This window comes from Sphaeramia orbicularis, chromosome 17, assembly GCF_902148855.1.
Source record: "Sphaeramia orbicularis chromosome 17, fSphaOr1.1, whole genome shotgun sequence".
Taxonomy (NCBI): domain Eukaryota; kingdom Metazoa; phylum Chordata; class Actinopteri; order Kurtiformes; family Apogonidae; genus Sphaeramia; species Sphaeramia orbicularis.
Genome location: NC_043973.1, coordinates 21,557,698 through 21,578,567, shown reverse-complemented (window position 1 = coordinate 21,578,567; position 20,870 = coordinate 21,557,698). Strand labels below are relative to the sequence as shown.

Genomic DNA, 20,870 nt, shown 5'->3' with positions numbered 1-20,870 from the left:
TAGGAAGTGCCTTCCCTGATGTCTGCTGCAGCTTTGACCTGCTTCTACAGCTGAAGCTCCACCCTCCCTCCCCCCCGCCTTGCTCGCTTGCTGCCTCAGTAACCTGAGTACAAGGACAGCGACCACACCCTCCTCGCAGCCAACGCTCCGACCCGCCCGTCCATCCACTCTCATCACCATCCACTCCTCGCAGCCGGGCTCCAGCCTCTGCTCTCCTCACCAGACGGCCCTGCTGCCAAGTGCTCTCCACCAGCTGACCAGCCTTACCACAGCAGCCCCACACACCACCAGGCCCTCGCAGTATCTCACCCACCTTGCCTTTAACCTTCGCCTTCGACCCTCTAAGCCTCCATTCGGTCCTCAGTGCCCTTAACCTTCCTGTAGCAGGCTACACACAGACTATCACCTTTGTTGCCTGCTTCACTGCACCTAACCAGAGGGCTTTGAGTTTGTTCTGCCTGTTTGCCGCCCTGTGTATACTGTTGATGAGACCACTGTGTGAGCAATAAACTGAAGAGTGGCGACTGAATTGCTCGGCATCACCTGGGTATAATCACTTCATCAGTGGTTGATTGATCAGGAAAATGGCCCAGTAACATCCGCAGTGAATTGTCGTCCTGCAACATTTCAGATTGGACAAGCAGCCCTGTCAATCAACAGGAACTTTTTTTTTAAGTTTCATTTCACCTCCAGTCACAGCTATCCCAGACAGTAACACCACCGACAAATACACAAAAAAAAAAAACGACTTCAAAGTTGTGGATTAAAACACTAGAGGTACTTTAATCACACTTGAACAGTTTGGAATACTTTTTGCCAGCAAGTTGCCATGGCAATGAACATAGCACACATCCGTGACACAAAGTGGCTGACACTGGAGGTATGTAGGGAGTTTCAGAGGGGCACGTGCTCACGCTCCGACCAGGAGTGCAAGTTCGCTCATCCGGCCAAGAGCTGTCAGGTGGACAACGGACGGGTCATCGCATGTTTCGATTCCCTCAAGGTAAGAACAGAGAAGTGCTGAATGATGAGTCTGGAGGTCAGATCTCAGACAGTCAAAGGGAGTTCATAGGCCAGACTGGGCGCATCGAGTGTACAAAGCTCTTTGAGGGAATATATGCAATTACAAAGTGGAAATGGCAGTAGACTTACAGTCTACATCATGCTAGAGCACACCATCTGGCCACAGCATGTGCTCTCCTTAGTTACGTCCATTTCTGGTCAGGTGACTGGAACATGTGACCAGGGGTAAAAAAGGAGGGGGGGGGGGGTGTTCAGCTCTTTCGATTCAGGAAGCAGAAGTCAGGCATTTGTAACAGTGCACTGTGGAATTTTCTAGGACAAGCTGAGGGGTTTTGGCTGATGTTTACTGCATTTCAGGAGTCATTTAGGAGTCAGTCACATTTCCAACTGATTACACTACACACAAACACAGCTGCGTGAATTCACTACATCAGCATGGCCCTTCTGGAAGTGATAAATACTGTTGTTTGACAGCTTTTGTATAGGAAAACATAGATGAATAGGTATCACATGTACAAACTCATATAGATGCCCTGAGCATAACACGTCTCAACTAGAGAAGGAGGTGATATCGTCACCGTGCAGATCTCATTCAGCCTAACCACTTCCTGTGCAGAGGCCTCAGGGCAGTTAGAGGGGGTGCATGTGTGTGTCTCTATGTAATGTGTGAGCGAAGTCAGGGGCAGATTTGGGGCACCGCATGCAGTAATTTTCCATTTTTAGTCAGAGGCAGGAGCATAAACACTTGTTTCTGTTTCTCTCCTGCTTGCTGTCTATTTCACAATCCCCCTTTTAATCGGCACTCGGGATCTCTACCCAAAGTTTCCAGCGCACACACTGGTGCACACATGTATGGCTGTGTGTGTTTTCCCTTCTGTTTGTTTTTTGCCCCTGCAGACATTGATGACTCGTGGTCATTGTTAGTGTGTGAGCAGGGCAGGGTTAGGATGAGGACAGTGTGTGTGAGTTGGCTTAGAGAACACTGTTTTCCAGATGTGGACAGAGAAACATTGTCAGGCCTACACTGATCTCTTCCAAAGCACTGTCAGATTGCACTAATGCCTGTGCATGTGTTTGTGTTTACATGTGCCAAATGAATAACCTCTGCCAAAGAGGTTATGGGATCATTTTCATTTGTCTGTTTGACAGTAGATTTACACAAATTACTGCATTGGTGTTCTTGAGACTTGGAAGGGTAGGGCATAGGCTAAGGACAAACCTTTGAAAATGTGGAACAGGTCCAAAAAGGGGTAGAGGCTAGAATTGTTTTTTTTTATTTTATTTTTTTTTGTTAGTATTAATACTAGAGAGCTATAGGCTCACTTAGACAACCACAAACATATGAAAATACACACATTCCACTTGCATCTTTCTCCTTTTGGTCCAAATCAAAAGACTGAATATATAGTTGATTCTGTTTAACACCACAGTGGAAAAGAGAAGTAACTTTTTTAAGCTTGTGTGTTGATCTATGGAGAAGAACAGTAGAACTGCTGAAAACTGCTATGATCAGTCAGTAAAAGGTTTCGGTTTATATTCACAGAAATGGGAAGAATTGTTTCCTAAATTGACCATTTCTATTAAAACAATGTGCTGACAAGTAATTTTTAAATTTTTGCCCAATGACATCAAAAAACTATAGATGTTAAAACATGTGCCTAATCATTGTCAATTCTAGATTTCTGTATTTAGATTCATTTACACAAGAGTTTGTTGATTGTTAGCGCAGATGTGTATTGCACAGTATGGAATAGGGGGCCAAGCCAATTTTTTATTAATCAAACATTTTTTTTGTAAAGACTGACTAATGGTTGGTTGGTTGTTTTAAAGTGTTTTACAAATAAAGGAGAGAGAGAGAGCAAGAGAGAGAGAGAGAGAGAGAGAGAGAGAGAGCTTAATTGTTAATCTTCCCCCTGTAAGTCGCTTTGGAAAAAAGCGTCTGCCAAATGCATAAATGTAAATGTAATGTATGGTGCCAATGAAACAGAAGATTTGCTACTTTCTGAAGTTTTTTTTGTTGATTAAAAAGGTGACATTGACACACATACTGTTTATGAATTATTTAGGTTTTTTAAAATAACTTCTCCAGCCTATATAGTATTTGCAATTGAATCTTATATTTTGTACTTACTGAAACCAAAGGTAATGTTTGCGCTCACTGTCTTTAAACTACACAATCTGCATTAATAGTAACTGTGTGTGTGAGAAGAGGAGAGGATAGCTTTCGAAGAGGTTTATGTCTTTTTATTTATTATTTTTCAAATGTTCATTTCTTTTTATTGTTGAGTTATATCTTGTCCTGAATAAGGCTGAACAATAGGCAAGATAGGATACTATGATATGAGTCACAATTTTAGTTGGAATGGTAATATTTGCATTTCATTTTCACCATAAAAAATAATTGTGCGATTTTTGCTGAGGTATGTACTAGCATGTTGTATAAGTATGTTCCCATAGGTCTAGAGAATATGAATATTTCATCTAAGTACCATAATACTTCATTTATAATGGCATGTTTTGACACATTTTACCTTTAAAATTGCAGCTCCTGCGATATGGATATTGCACTTGCCCATATTGCCATTAATCAAATTTTAATTAATTATTCAGCCACAGTTCTGAATCATGTTCTAAAATCCCAGTAAATATATATATATATATATATATATATATATATATATATATATATATATATATATATATATATATATATATATATATATATAAAAACTAAGAAAATACAGGCCATTTCAATACAGGGACCTTATACAGACCAGCACAGACAATTGAAAGGGACTATCTCAGAGGGATCTCAATGCTTGTACATACAGTATGTTTAATTTGTCTTCACTTGGAGTTGAAGGTCAGCCACTGGAAAGAAGTTGCTGGCAGATAAATGGAGTCTTTTTGGAGAAACCAAGGGGCCTATTTTTGTAGTTTGGACTCATTTTCCACTAGGAGTTGTGTATTAATGGAGATGGGCGATACTTTTTTTAACCATTCGCCCCATTTTTTCCACTGGTAATGAAAAACAGAGCAGGTCTCAGAAAAACCCACAGTGGAAACAGCAATAAAGAGTGAAAGAGAGTGAGAAAAAAAGATGATGGTGGAAATCAGAAACAAAGGCCGTTGATTCGCTAGTTGCATATACGCACAAGATCTGACCTAAAACCACAAACATAAAGTCACTAGCACATTCACCACACTGATATGGTTTTCCTGTTGCACAGACCCAGAAATACATACACTGAAAAATCACTTGTCCTACTTCAGTTTCACACAGGTTTGAAATAGGACAGAGATCTTCTTCTCAGTTTAGAGCGTTACATGAAGCCATGTCTCTCCCCATTACCGTTTTACAGCCTTTTACACACACATACACACAGAAATCGTCTCGGACACATGTGCACACTTTTTGCCCATGAGAGAGGATCGACCTTCTTCTCGAGAAGTGTATAATTAGAACAGGTCTCACATGATCACCAGTACATAGCTGAGCAGGTCACACCCAAACCCAGTCATTTCCCCAACAGCCACACACACTCTTTCTCTGGCCTCTTGTACACACAGTGTGCACACACATGCATGCGCAGACACAGTTTCCCACACAAAAACCATGTTCCCCACACTCCTCAAACATACGTCAGGAGTCCATACGGAGAGAACTGGAGCAGAGAATGTATCAGAACCAGAAATAGCCGAAACTGTTAAATTTCAATTTTTCATGGGAAGATGTTCACGGCACTAATCAGATGTGGATAATATCGCCTCAAGCAGGACAATCAATCAGACCCGAGTTTGCATCTAGGCCACAAATTTAAGACCAGTGTGTCCGTTTGCATTCGTGCACATACAATAGACATGTTTCTGTACGGGTGCATGTTGGCCTCAAACGTGGCCTTAACCCCAGAGTGCATCCCAGTCTGTTGCCTGTGTATCTGGTTGGTGCAGAGCAGACAGCTCAGCTATGTCAAAGCTGGGTAAATATTTGGAGAAGGATAATGGCTGCCTGGACTCCCTGATTTAAAGTCAGCTTTGTAGCTTTGTCTATTAATGATTAACTACTAAGTAGACAGGTTACGCTGATACTAAATCTGAATAAGCTGTTCATATTTATAGCAGGATATTTAGATTTGCTCTAATATAAACCCCAAAATAATAACTGATGAGACAGGTGGAAAATGGTGATGAAGCATGGGCCGCCAGTTTGAGCTGAATTGTACTCGACAACATCAACAATACAACCATGAGACTTTGAAACAACTTGGTGTGTTTAGGAAATACTTATTTTAACTTTTAGTCAATGTTATGGTGTGTTTTCTCCTTGCTTCACAAAGCTTCCCTACTCCGTTTGGAATATGGAAGTTAGATCAGGTTTCAGACAAACGTGAACTGCTGCTTGCCTCATTAGTTTTTACTAGAATGAACATTAAACAATATGTGTTACACTGTTAATGAACTGTAACAGCCCAACTCCACCCACACATAGGTAAACTGCCAGCTTGTTTCAGGCACGTTATGGGCCCACTTATTAATTTAATGTGAGCTTGTTCTGGTCCACTTCGACTTTTTCTTTCTTCTTTCTCTCGGTAGCTCCTTGTACTTGATTTCCCGCTCAGTCTGGTTTTTGCCTCATTTACTTCTGACCACACCCATGCCTGGACAGGATGGTTCACATTACACTATAGAACCATACACGTATATGTATGCACACACACACACACACACACACACACACACACAAACAAACATAGACCCATGTGGCATGACTTGAGGTGCTACAGTGACATCAACCATGACCCAGCAGCAGCATGTCCTTAATTACCCCCAACACTAGCGGCTCTGTAATAAAAAGGAGTGGTTAGTGTCTAACATGGATAACTAACTCTCTCTTTCTCTCTCTCTCTCTCTCTCTCTCTCTCTCTCTCTCTCTCTCTCTCTCTCTCTCTCTCTCTCTCTCTCTCTCTCTCTCTCTCTCACACACACACACACACAGTGTAGAACTTGTACTTTGTCTACCTGCCAGCCTGACACACCCACTGTCATCATGTCTGAGTTCTGAGAAAAACAGACCAAGTGTGTATTTGTGTATGCGTGTGTATGTGTGTGTGCGTGCGTGTGTGTGTGTGTGTGTGCGTGCGTGTGTGTGTGTTATATCTGTTTTAGCGCGTTGCTTTGTGTTACTACCTTGTTCTGAGCCAAGATTACATTCCTTCTGAACAGAGGGCGGGTAAATACCTCTTATTTATCTCTCTCTGTCTCTCTTTCTATCTGTCTCCCACTGTCTGAATCTCTATCTGTCTTTCCTCGTGTTTTGCGGACCATATTTTGACAGCGTGTTTATATTCAGTGGTTAGTTGGAACAGTCGGGTTAAACACACGCTAACTCACACACACACACCAAAGGGTAGTTGGCCAGACAGACATGTGGGGTAAATATTAGCCGCGTTGCTAGTCGACAGTGTTTTTTATGATTTCAAACAAATGATCCAGCTAGTCTCTGGGCAGTTAAATCAACATATCATGCTCTGTGTGTAAAAGCATATGGCTATGCGTTCAGGAGGCTAATGTGTATTTGACACTGCTGTCACACACTGCACAGTACATTAAAAGACACTCTACACATGGCCACATGTAAGGGACATTTATTGTGTGTTACAGATGAACAGATCATCATTTAGTTTACTTGACATGTTTAATGCGTCTGAGAACCATCTTATATTATAAACCCGGAAGAGAATCTGTAATGTGTTCAACAAATACAGTCTGGAGATTAAAACAGCTCAACCTCCTCTCTTCATGTTGTCGTTGCTGAAATAGATGTTAGCCACATACACACACAGTCCAAATGCACTTTGTCTGCACAACAGCCACAGATGGGCGTGTGGAATCTAAAGCCACTCACAGACGTGTGATCCTCACATTGCTTGCTTCACTGGCTCCTCGCCAGAAATGACTAGCCGGGAGAAAACTTTGAGAAGAAAAAGGAAATAGGACAGAGCTATAATGTTAGAATCAGACCATGACGAATGTGTTTTCAGTGCGAGCTTTCACCACACCTGCGATCAGCAATATTTGTTTTTCAGCACTAGTATTATCCACACTGATGCTATATTTCAGATATGCATTACTTTCTGCGTGATGTAGCCTTCATTCTCTAACACTTGGAGCCTCCATGCAAATTGGATTTTTAATGAGATATCTGTGGGTGCAACTAGAATAAATATTTCTCTGCTTTGCGTTCATAAAGTGTGGATGCAGTCATCCATAAGAAACAGCTATTAATAAGAGCTCCTCATAGCTATATGTGTATAGTCTTCTCAGTGACTAAAACGAGCAGCTTTCAATATGTAGAAGCAAAGTCACATTACATGGGCATCCTCATGTTGATGTATCTTATTCATATGTGTTTCTATTTGTGTGTAGACCAGTCTAATCCAGGCCTGCAGATACACACATACACAAGAAACAAACACAGACAGTCTCCAGTTTGCTTGTTCCATAGTGTGTGTGCATCCTTGTCAGATCTGCACTGCCATGCGTTCAGTCTGTGTGCTTATGTGACGGAAGATCAGCGGCAACAGCCTGTCTTTCTTCTCAGTGTCAGCCGTCGCTGTCCCTTCGTTACACTGGACCCTTTATAACATCACTGATACAATGATTACTTATCTGCCGCTCACTCTCCCACATCCCCCTCTCACTCTGCATGTGAACATAGCATGTGTTTTCCTTACACAGTTAAAATAAAGCAGACACTGACATTATTGTGTTGCGTAATATAAAACAAACGTGCACTAAATTTCCACCAGGTTTTCGTCATATCCATTTATATGGAAAAATGTTTTTTGTTTTGATACACAGGTTTATTTGCTAAAATATCTGGACTTAAACATGAATAGATGTCCACAAAGCAATTATTCACACTGAAATGTGTATCCCTATACATATAAAGAAAAGGGCAAGGTGAAGGGCATCACAGATGGACAGCCCACTACCTTTTGATTCATAACTTTTGAATCAGACAAGTTTAAGACAAATATTACACATAATTGGAAAGGTCTTAATGCCATCTTAAACATACTCAAAGGGCAAAATTTAGTTTCAGATATTTTTAAATGAAAAATATCAAAAACTACTGCGCCATAGATGGACAAAAAAAATTAACGTCTATTTTTTTGTTCTCAAAAGTGAAGTTCCTATGACATTTTCATCCTTAAATATATTCAGTGTATACCTTAAACCTAATAATTGGTTAGAGGAAAAAAATATTTGATCATACCTAAATAGCAAGAGTTTTGACAAATGGCAGCGTCACGGATTTACAAAGCCAAGAACGTCACAAATGAAAAACAAAAGTAAATATCCAGTTAAACATTTTTTATTTCAATTATCAATATCATATACATTTTTTTTTTTTTACAATATTTACAACATATAAACAATATTAACTATATTTAATGTAATTTGCTTAGATATATGCATTTATTAATTTTAAACACCGTGTTTAGAAAATGACATAAATAATATAATAGTCAAATATCAATGTATTTGGAATAAATTTCGTTTATTTATGAGAGTTTATAAATTGAACCCAGAATAACAGCAGAAAACTATTACTTTCCAAGCAATCACACTCATAAAACTCCTCAAATTTTTTTTTCAAAAGTTTTTTCTGATTTCAAAATACATTTTCCTGAAAATTTAAGTAGTTACCTACCCAAAAATATAAGTTTGGTATAGACTATTGTAATTTAATTTTTTTGACAATGTTTTAACTTTCCCTTGGCTTTGCACAAAAACATGAATCATAGCTTCATTCAACCCACTTTATATTTGGAATTAGGATGGAATGTGGACTAGGCTACATTCTATAGATATAGATAACACTGTGGGACCAAACAATCTACAAACTCACTGCCCTTCTCAAAATATATAATATAATAAATAAATAAACTCCCTTAGGCTGAATCTGGGAGAAATTTTAATAAAACATGGCACATATGTACAATATTTCCATTTGCTGAAATCGTGCACCCATAAAAGCCAGATTCCTGAGTTTTCAGAATACCTTTTGGGTTTTTCATTACCTCTCACGTGCACATAGTTGCATATCTGTTTAGTCAGCTCAGCTATTATCCTCCTATTAGACAGGTGAGAGAGGAGCTCGAGGGCACAGCTAGTCACTTAGCTCAAATCCCTCAACACCTTTTCACGTTGCCCCTCCCTCTCACCAGCTGTTAAGTCCATCAGTCAAGTTTACCCTTCCCCTCATCTCTCACTCTCTCTGTTGCTGCCGACCTGGAAAGATTTGATGCCAGGAGCTAAGGTGTGAGATGCCTGCTGGTGATGGTTATGAAAGTCATTAAATACCGAGGCAACGAGGGGAAACACACTTGATAGCTGTCCATCTCTCTTTCTCTTGAACACTTACTCCCTATGTGTGTCTTTTTTTAAAGTGCATTCCTTTACACAATCACAGTGTCTGGGCCTGTCAAACGCATAACACTGGTCATAATTACTTGTTCTGCTCCAACTTCACTGTCTCTGATGCCCTTTAAGGGAAGAAAACTTGCCATTTTATTCTCCTTTGGTGTGTGTTATTTAACTAAAACCTTCCAAAGTGAATTCTGCAGTGAGCTCAACATCCTCATGAATAAGGATGCCCCCCTTTTAGCTCGTCAGGATCCATCATGTGTCCTTGTTTTTTGACCTGAAACGGTGGTACCACCTGAGGTTTAATTAGTGTTAGCCCCAATTCGTTTTGTCTGATAGGAACAGACTAGATTTTTTCGTCTGACTGCATTGCAGAACATACATCGTACCTTACTCATTCTTGCAACCTGGCATATTACATATTGCTTTTTATATTCTTAATAATTACAGCTTTGTTTATTTGTTTATTTATTTTGAAGATCGCATTAAAATCAAACAACAAAAGAATTATATAAAAGAAAGTCAAGCATTCAAAAAAGGAGCGGGATGAAGTTTAATTTATAATCTCCCGCCCCTTTACCCCATCCTTCACCTACCCTAAATTCCTATGTCAGATTCCCTAAGTAACTCAAAATCCTCACATCAGATTAAATTCTGACTATGCACAAAACACGAAATTGCTGTACATATCAAGGATAGACTGTCCATTTTGCAGCAGCATTTCACATTAAAGTAAACTCCATTAAAATAAACTATTTACAGTAGCATTAATAGCATTAGTGAAAGCTTTATTGCACCGCGTTCCTTAACAAAATGTAATTTATCTCAGTAATGATTAATGCATTTTTAATACATCAGTACATCACATGCTGGCCTATTTTATACATGAGTTTTATTTGTTTTAGACTGGACTTTAAGCTGTTCCAGGTGGTTATTATACATATTTATATATCCTTTATATAACCAGGTGAAATGCTCATTAAGATCAGAATCTCTTTTCTAAGAAGCACTTGGCCAAGAGAGTTGTATAGATATAATTACAACAAATAAAGATATAACAAACCAACACCTTTAATACATTTCAAATTAATAAAATACATTATTTAGTATACACAATAAAAGAACAACATAAATAAAGTATGCAAATGCAAAATTTAGAAGCAATTACCTTGACCTAGAGTGGTGTTTTCCTAGTCCTTTCTGATTAAATTCTAAATTTTTTTTTACTAAATTAAACTAAAAAGTAACAACTTTAGACAGTTTCAGGTCCCTTTGTAAATCATGACATGAAGACAGGCCAGCGAACCGAAAGGCGTTTTTTTATACAATGCTGTTCTGACGCTGGGAACCACCAGAGCCGTCATTATCCCTCTGTATATTCATTAGTTGCATTAATCCACACATTTATTTTATAAGGAGCTGAAGTCCACACTTTCCACTGTGCCCCATGAGACCTAAGTTTGGAAAAAAATATCAACAGCGTTCAATGAAGAGATTAGTAATTTTTCATCCAGTTTGATTTGTGCCACCATCTGCACATATGATATTTGTCCATTTAAAAGGTAATTTTACTGGCAAGTTTAATAAGTCAAAAATAATTTCAGTCTGGTCTTGTTGAAGCTACAGAGAAATATTCAGCAACTCTGAACAGATTGTGGACAGAGACTTTACCTCTGCAACGTTTGGGTGTATAGTTTTCATATTACTTATACTTTTACTTATATACTTTGTGTATATGGCCCTGCGATCAACTGGTGTCTCGTCCAGGGTATACCCCACCTTTGCTCATAAGTAGCTGAGATAGGCAACCCCCACGACCCTAGTGAGGATAAAGCGGGTTCAGATGATGAATGAATGAATGAGTCTTTGTATAATGCATATTTTCACAGTCCAACAGTTTTACAATGAACTACAACTTTCTTGACCTGTGGAATTATCTTTTCAGTTGACAAATATAAAACTGTAAATGATGGCATAATTAAAATGGGATTAAAAAATGTAGGTCCCATGGGGCACAACTGGAATTGAATATAGACTACTGAAAAGACAGTAATTACTATAATATATAATATAATGATATACCAGACACCAGATATAATAATAATACATCCTCTGACACAACAGACTGCAGTACAATCCTTTTCATAATATTACATATTTCATGGTTATTTTCTCATCAAAAAATATGTGAGGATAAACTGCAATAAAACAGAAAAAGAGCGTGAAAGCATTCTGCTTGTGCCGGTGCCAAGTCTGAAGGCGATAATCGCATGCAGAAACAGGATTAGGCCATTTGACAGTGGGATTAGAGCTGTGGATAGGATTACAGTCTCTGAGATCAGATTAGCATAATATATGCCAGATAAATCTGTTAGCACTGCAAAGCAAACTAATCATCTGCCCCGTGGACGTTACTTGGCCAGTGATGGAGAAGACATTTTTGTTTGTGTGTTTCTGTAATCCAGGTGTCACTGAACCCTGGAGGAACTGAGCAGTGTGCAGATGGTAATGTTGTGGTAAGGATTTGGAAGAGAGAACAGCAAACCAGGATCAAAGATGGATATATACAAGAAAAAAAAGAAGTAGAAACATGCCTTCAAACTTTTCTTTTGAAGTATGTGGAATCATTGAAAAGCTGCCACTGAGAAGCAGCACAAACAGGGGCAGAGTCTGTATAAAAGGGAAGGAAATAGATTTGTGGCACACAGTGCACATTCTTATCTTATCAGAGGATATTTTTTTTTATATAGGCACTTTTATTACTCCTCTTGTTCACCCTTAATTCTATTTATCTGTATGTGACAAAGTTCATCCTATTTCTGCAGTTTTTCAAGACTAACATCATCCAATGCTCACTTAAAGTATGTGCCATAAAGCTGTAATCAATGTGACCTATATATCATCTCTATTATAACTGAACAAGTAAAATCAAGCGTTTGTGTCTTGTGTCTCTAGTTTGAGCATCTTTTAGTGTTTAGTAAGATGAAAAATCAGGATTTAATCTTAAGAATGCGAGGCCTACAGTCACTGAGAGAAGAGCCCACCTCAGTCATTTCAGAAACAACAGTACCGTTATTGACGCCTCGCTGCTGCCGAGACCTTGTGATTTCTGTGCAGTGACTCGTCTTTCTTGTTCCTACTGGGAAACAGAGCTCAGAGATGATTAAATGAACATTCCCAGCCTGCCCCATGTACTCACACTGCGAGTACTGGATGGCTTTCATAAAGCGCTGCAACTCGAATCAATACCTGTGTGATCGCCCTGTTATTACTGGTAATGAAAAGTTTAGAACTAACCTTGTTAGCCTTCGCTGGAGTAAAAGCCCCGGCTTTTCTCAACGGAGGGTGTAGTGTGAAATTAGTGTAGATAAAGTCACATGAAAGTGTGTTTATGTGAAAAGAGATAGCAAGAGAGGTTGGGGGAGGGGGGAGGTGGTGGTGGTGGTGGTGGTGGCAGGGGGGTGGCAGGGAAAAAAACAGAGAGGTCTAAGTTTGGATGCAGGGCTCCTGTGTACGTGACATCTGACCTGAGGCATTTCTGAGAACCAACACCCTCTCAAGTGTGAATAACTCATTGCAGCATGTGTGTGTTTGTGTCCACCTAGATAGCTAAACTGGCCGTAACTGTTAAAAACATAATTGGGGTTTATTAGTAGTTTGCTGTTATTTTCATCTTTTTTGCCATTTAGAGTGTTATCGGACTTACCTTATCGCTGTGTGTGTGGTCTGTGTTTAGCTCCACTTCAGCCTATAATTCTTTTCTCTCTTCGTTGTTGTTTAGTAGAGGGTGGCAATGCGTCACCAGGGGCATATTGTAACTATTATCATAGATTAACACTCCCTCCCTCCTCCATATCTCCATAAGCCCCGTGGTCACATCCACTCCCTGACCACTAAGCTGCACTGCATGGATTACTGTGTACATTGAGTCCCAGAAGGGAGATATAGACATAATCACATGGGTTTGAATGTTTGCTCGTGGTTAGATATAGAAATGCAAACCACAGAAATAACATCTCACAACAATATCTCCTTCACCACATGTAAAACTGCCACTTCCATATCCAACAAAAACCTACTGTTTGACTTACTTTGTTCATTTTAGCTGTGTAATGAGGGTATTACTGATTAGGAGTTGCTGATTATTTGATCAGTTTTGTATGGCTTTTCTCCACTGTTGGTTAATCTGCCAGTTCTCGTTCTGGTCAATAAATTGTCATTAAATGTTGAAAATATTGATCAGTGTTTCCCAAAGCCCAAGATGATATCCTTAAATGTCTGGTTTTGTCTACAACTCAAAGATACACTTTACAGATAAAAGTATAACATTGAATTCAGGTGTGACAGACAGAAACAAAGTTATAATTAGACGTGTCATTATTTTACTTTGAGATAAATATCATTGCAGAGTAAATTTTGATTACATTGTCATCTACACTTACAAAAAGCTTCAGAGTTTTTACTTGATATTGAAATTTTTTTATCATTATAATGAAAAAATAAATATATGTTCTACCTCTAGGCCTAGATTTCTGATATATTTGTCACATTCTGACCAGAAATAATCATTCTAAACCACAAATAAACAAATGGTTTCTTCAAGTCTCACTCAGAAAGGAAACTCAGAAAACAGAAATATGGATTTGACATTTATCATGACAATTATTGACTAATAACATGGATGTTTTTATCATGATAGTATTTCAAGTCAGCAGGGATGTGATGTGATGCGTTCCGGTATCCATATAGAGTATTCAGTTACAGAACAGGAAAGAAAGAAAATATTCCGATTTTTTTTGGTCAAAGCAATTATTCACATCAATGAATTGATTGTCTGCGATTACTTTAATACTTCATCAATGCATCAGCTCATCAGTGATTTATTGCAGCTCTACAGTATTGACAAAAGCCCTGAAATAGCACTTTACCACCATGTTTAGATATTCTATTTGGCTGCCAATAATTGACATGCTACTTCACCGGCTACCAGGATTTCCTGTTAACATTCCGTGTAAAATGATCTGCACACAGTCGATATTGTGGCTTAGGAGATATGTCTTATGTGTCTTGCTATATTTGTATGCACAGTAGACAAAGAGACCCACCGCTGGGTCTGGTCCTTTGAGTCTTTGCTGGTCTCCTGCAGAACAAAGCTTCATTCACAGTGTGTGTGAGCAGAGCAGGCTTTCATCTCTGTGTATGTTTAGACAGAAGTCACTGGAACACAGGGCAGAGAACAGTGTAGCTTCACACCAAAACCCAGCTCACACCATAACATCACACCACAACGCTGCTGCACCAATCCAAAGAAGGATAAAGGCTAACTGATTTTAGAGCTCTTTAAAACTGATATAATATACACCTTACAATAATACATACGTTCCTGTAACCCTAATTGACTTATACCAAAACGTATTGTTATTGTCCTGATCAATTTATTTATCATCCAGGCTATAAAACATTAGAAAAGAATGAATAAGCAACAGCTAAGCATTTGTACCACAGTTTTTATTTATTTATTTATTTATTTATTTATTTATTTATTTATTTATTTTCTGATTCTGGTTTCTTTGTTAGAATTACATTACTGGGTCTAAAATATTTTTTTTTAGCTTATTCCCCTGTGAGGACAACAAAGACTATAAAAAAAAACTATAATTTTGTAGTTTATAAGAAGGCTTTGATTAAAATAAGTTTTATGAGGCTAAACAAAATGATACAGTATATGAAGTAAAAAGGGTTGCAGGAAATAGAACTTAAAAATAAGGACAGATAACTTGCAGGTCAAGATTCTCATCTGGAACTAGACTCCACTAAAAAGAGGTACTGATCCACATCTGGTAGCTGTTTAGATTATCTAACTCAATTTCCCTTTATTTGAGATTTTTCACTGTATACATTAAAGACATAATATACATTTTTATCCATATAAACTGAAACATGCACCTAATTTTAAATGAACGCATGAATGTGAATTTTACAAGGGCTGTTTTTTTTTTTATCCTTGTGACCTTGACCTTTTCATCTCAAAATTTGTAGGTGACCAGGGTAGATCTTGATAAACATTGCAACCAAGTTTAAACATCTTAGCTCTGTTTGTTATGGAGTTATGTTACAAAGATATTCATCACCAAACAAACTAAAAAAAACATGCAGACAGTACCACACACCCTACCCACATCAGCCCGACTCCATTGCCTTGGGTAATAACTGACATTGACACAAAATAATGGCTCAGACTGTGGAAAACACTAGATTTTAAATTACTACACTAAGGTTCAGCCCCAGATTTATTGATACAATGACATTGGCATACAGTAGTTCAGTTATTCATTGATTTAATCATGTTGGTATTGATTAATGTGACTTCATCAAAAGTCATCTAAAACAATGGTTATACAATCAACTACTAACTCCTGTGTGTATCATGTGACTAAAACAGACAGAAAAGAAAACATGGAATGTCTAAAAGCACTGTTTTTGGCAGTATAATGCCATAGCTATTAATGTAAGAACTGAAGTGATTTTGGTTATCATCAAGAAAACATGGAAAATGGCTAGATATCAGCTCTGAAATTAAACTCTAATGAGCTATTTTTGTTGGTATCATTATATATGTCCAAACAAATGTACCTTTAGTTGTACCAGGCATTAAAATTAGGGCTGCGTATTGGCAAGAATCTGGCGATACGATACAAATCACAATACTAGGATCACGATACGATATGTCACGATATATCACGATACTGTTAAAAAATTCTATTTTTTTTGTTTGTTTTCTTTTTTTAAAAAAGATTATTTCCTGGAAGAATTGAATTACACCAGAAATATGCACAAATACTAAACACATTTTTATTTGATCAGAACAGAATCTAATGTTATATCACAAAATTATTTCTACTTCTCCTAGTTTCCAAAGAACTACCATCTGCCACTCTCAGTAAAAACAGTAAAAAGTGCTTTTAGGATGCTTCAAATAACCATTATTTAATAAAACAGTGTTGAATAATAAATAACATATAAACAATAAAGAAAAACAAAAAACAAAAATGAACCTCTGCCATATCTGCATTTGAATGAATACCTAAAAATATCGATACAGTACTTTTTAATATCCATACAGTATTGTGAAATGAAATATCACAATATATTGCAGAACCGATATTTTCTAACAGCTCTAATTAAAATGAACAAGAAATTGAAAAAAAAAAAAAACAAGGGGTGGTCTAATAATTTTTTCCGTAACTGTAGATGTTCAGTACAACCACTTTACAGTTGATGATTAAGTCAAAATTAGGTAATTTCCAACAATGCAATTTTTTTTCTTTCATTTTGTCGACCAGTTATTTTGCTATACTCTATTTGGCTTTTTTAAAACTCCATCAGCTAACCTTTAATCCCACCAACTTTAACAATGCTCCCTTATCCAAACAAAAACCTGACTGTCAGCAGTGAAATCTTGTCTTTACACGTCATGTGGATTCTTCCTGCTTTTGTAACGTCACTATGACAGTAAACCGAGGGTAACTGATTGTTGGTTGAGAAAGGGTTAACTCTCAGTGAACATGGTATAATTCACTGGCAGTTGAAGTGTTACAGTTGTTATTTTAGCTCTGCTACAGTATGATAGTACATGACAAATTCAACCAGTATGAAAAATTAGTACCTGTTCATCTGGTTTCTTCTAGCACTCCAGAGCACCCATTAATAGCCTGACAGCAGTCTAAAAATGTCTTACTTACCAAAATGTAAAACTGAGAAAATTAGTCAATTGTCACATAAACCTGGAATCATCAGGTATTTACTATTTTTAGCATTCTCCTTCACCTACAGTATCTTTAGCTCTCACCAATTTAAGAGCTGTCAGAATAGTAATCTGAAGATGTGGCATTTCCGTTGTGTGAATTACAGATGGAAGAATCAGATTTTAATTGCAACTCATTGTCATATGCCCAAGACTTAAAAGAAAACATCAGAATGTTGGGATAAGTTAGATTATGTAGGTCAGTTCCACTGCAGTGTTTTTTTTGTTTGTTTTTTTACATTTTATTTTCAGTTTTATATATGCAATGTATACAAACATATCAACATACCAACAGTATAGAGACATAACAAAAGGCAAGGCAAACAGGATAATCTTCTTACCCCAAAAAAGCAGTCAGTGTTCAAGGTCAGTACAAACAACTAGCTACATTAAGTACTTGGTGTAACAGATGTACCAGTATGGTCTAAATATGGCTGCCAAATTTCCAAAAAGGTGTTATATCATTTTCAGATTCAGAAAACTTTATTTATCCTATATGGGGAATTCATTTGCAGCTTACCACAGACATCAGCCCACATCCAAAGTGCAATGTGACAAACCTAAATAAATAAATCTCTGCACAAATACAAGATCATTGAAAGCAACTATGAATAATGCATTTAAATCAGGGGTGTCAAACTCATTTTAGTTCACGGGCCAGATTCAGCCAAATTTGATCTGAAGTGGGCCGAACCAGTAAAATAATAGCGTAATAATATATAAATAATTTCAAGTCCAAACTTTTCTCTATGGATTAGAGCGAAAAAAGTTAATTTACATTATGAAAAGGTTTACTTCTACAAACTATCCTTTCAAAAGATGTGAATAACATGAACAAACTGAAAAAAATAAGTATAATGTTAACAATATTCTGCCTCAGTTTATCATTTACACATGTACATAAGAACTTACAGATAAACAGTGGATCTACAAATACACAAAATGTTTAGTAACAGACAGAATATTGTAAAATTGTACTTACTTCTCTTAGGACATTTCATCTTATTGACATTTTTTGCAAAATTCTACTTTGTTTTAGTGTAAATACATGAAAATATTTACATTTACAAAGAGAAACATTTGGAGTTGTCATTATTTATATGTTATCATGATAGTATTTTACTGGTCCTGCCCACTTGAGATTGAATTGTTCTGATGTTGAACCTGAACTAAAAGGATTGTTAATATTTTAGCGTCATTTTTGGATTTCACAAATTCATCCCAAAGGCCAGACTGGACCCTTTGGTGGCCCGGATTTGGCCCCCAGGCCGCATGTTTGACACCTGTGATTTAAATAATCAACAATAAATAATCAATAAATACCAATACAGACTAAAAGACTAAAAGACCCTATTGGTTCTGCTAACATAAAAAAAAAAAAATCTCATATAAAATGACTAAAATGGCTGTTTGTCAGAGTCTGAGACAATAAGTGATGTTTTTTTCGAGGGGAGATGCAATTATTCTTCTCAAAAGACCACCTATCAATAAGAGAAGAAGAGTCAGATTTTCATGACGTCACAGTGCACTTCTTGGCCGCACATAGGGCAACTTCCATAAATTTGAGTTGTGCATTGTTTAGAGAACCTCAAATACTTGTAAAGTTCCTCAGTAGTTCCACTGCAGTCTTTAAGTAAATAAAGGTCAGTGTGTCTTCACCTGTTCGCTGTCCCCTCTCTCACAGCACATAACACATCTTGTCGCAGGCTTCATCTGTTCTCCTCAAAAGGATGGGATGCTACCCCACCCAGCATTCTTTAAACATTGGTTCATTGTTTGTTTTAATCCCACACAGTCACAAAAGCAGGGTGTGTGTCTACTACGGGTTAAGAGAGAGAGAGAGAGAGAGCAGTGAGGGTGGGACATGTTATTACAACTTCATCAATCAGACTGCACGGTAGCCAGCGGGATTATTGTTCCCAGTTTGGCCTGGTGTTTGGCAAGTCGAATCACACTGAGGGAAAGACAGACACACAACTATTAATATGAAACACAGCACGACCAAACATGAGGAAGACGGGGAAGTTCAATAGGGCACAATAGTGACATAAATGTAAATTATACTCATTTAAAAACATTGTATTTATGCAGTGTTCACTATTTCATTATATTGTATCACTATAACACATTACTGATTTGAGACTATTTATTCATATTTGTGTTTTTTATTTACAGTAAGCTTACGTTTGACAGTTTGACATGATGGCATAGATTATTTGTGAACACTGTCATGTATAAGACAGCTGGTCTGAGATGTAAAATAAAATATAAGTAAAGTAGTTTTGTTTGAGCATGAAAATTAGCACATACTGCACACAAAAAACACTGAAATGATGTATGTTCTTCCTCCTTCTCCAACCCTGGGATGAATGAATCATTATGTCACTCCTCACTCCTTTGTTTTCATAATTTCTGACTCAATCACACAACAGTGACAAACCAGTTTATTCACTAATCACATTCTCAACAGGTTTTTTCTCACACTGGCATGAAAAATGGATTTGGAGCTTTTCTATAGGTTTAGCATCACATATGCAAGTTTTTGTTTGCATAATTAGGTCTTAATTGTACGGGTATAATAGGAAAACAGTGGCTGTTTGGAATCCCTCTGTGCAGACAAGAGTCATGTTAGAGATTATATGTGTGTGTCATCCATCTGCAGCAAAATGGCGTGACAGAGAGGGGATGATGTTGGGTGCCCTTTCGTCTTTGAATAGTTACGACTGCGGGGCTCGTTGTGTCTCGAGTATTTTCTTTGCTGAGTTCTTGTATCTGCAAGCGATCAGGAAAATTCCAGGAATCACTCGTGTTGTTAGAGCGGGAGTGTATGCCTGCTCTGTTGCCGTGGACACCGTCTCTAGCTGCTCCTCAAGGCCGCTGATGTCACAATAACAACCACAAACATGATGTTAGTGGCGACGTCTTCCTCCTCCCTCCTTCTGTCTGCATCTCCACTTCTCTCTCCTTCCTCTACGTGATGATCCACACTAATCATTTCTTGTGCAAGTTCTAAAATTTCCCTGACGCAGCCTGGCTCTCGCTACGGAGTCAATATGGCTCTCACTATCTGTCTGTCTCTTTTCCACTCATGCAGCCTGACGTTTCCCCCTCTCTGATGTGATTTTTTATTCAAAATGGCAGCCATTATTGGTCGATGTCCTTTTTTCTTTGGATGCTTTCTTTGGTAAATGCCGCTGACAAGTCAAAGCCACATGTCTCTGTCTCAGACTTTGCCCTCTCACCTTTACTCACACACTGGTGTACACACGTATATCTACTGCTACAGAGGTGAATCCAGCAGTCGACAGACGGGGTCATACGAGGTGAACGCAACCTGATCCCTCGTGCTTTCGAAGCCACCCCTCCTTTGCACACACACTCATGCAATTCATACACACACTCACCCTCCCCTTTTTGCATACCATTGTCACTCTCTGGATGAACGCTATTGGAACCTGCTTTCAGCTCCTCTTTTCTCAACCGGCACACTTGCCCACTTTCCCTGCACAAACAAGCACAAACAAACACACACTTCTCAGTTTTATCAGTCAGTGTCATAATTCTTATGAATGCCAGCTCAGGTTAAATACAGGTAACATGCAAATATTTT

The 20,870-nt window shown here is 38.0% G+C and overlaps 1 protein-coding gene across 17 annotated transcripts in view; it reads left to right on the top strand.

The window, feature by feature from the left end:
* The window catches only part of mbnl1 (muscleblind-like splicing regulator 1), a 55,689-nt gene that overhangs the window by 20,012 nt on the left and 14,807 nt on the right, over nucleotides 1-20,870 (top strand). For 15 of the 17 annotated variants that reach the window (XM_030159887.1, XM_030159888.1, XM_030159896.1 and 12 more), the window contains one exon: nucleotides 4-1,003. The exons of the other annotated variants lie outside the window; for them this stretch is intronic. In XM_030159887.1, coding sequence (XP_030015747.1) covers nucleotides 830-1,003 — 174 coding nt within the window. In that variant the 5' untranslated portion in view covers nucleotides 4-829. The remainder of the gene's footprint in view (nucleotides 1-3; nucleotides 1,004-20,870) is intronic. 17 annotated transcript variants of the gene reach the window in all.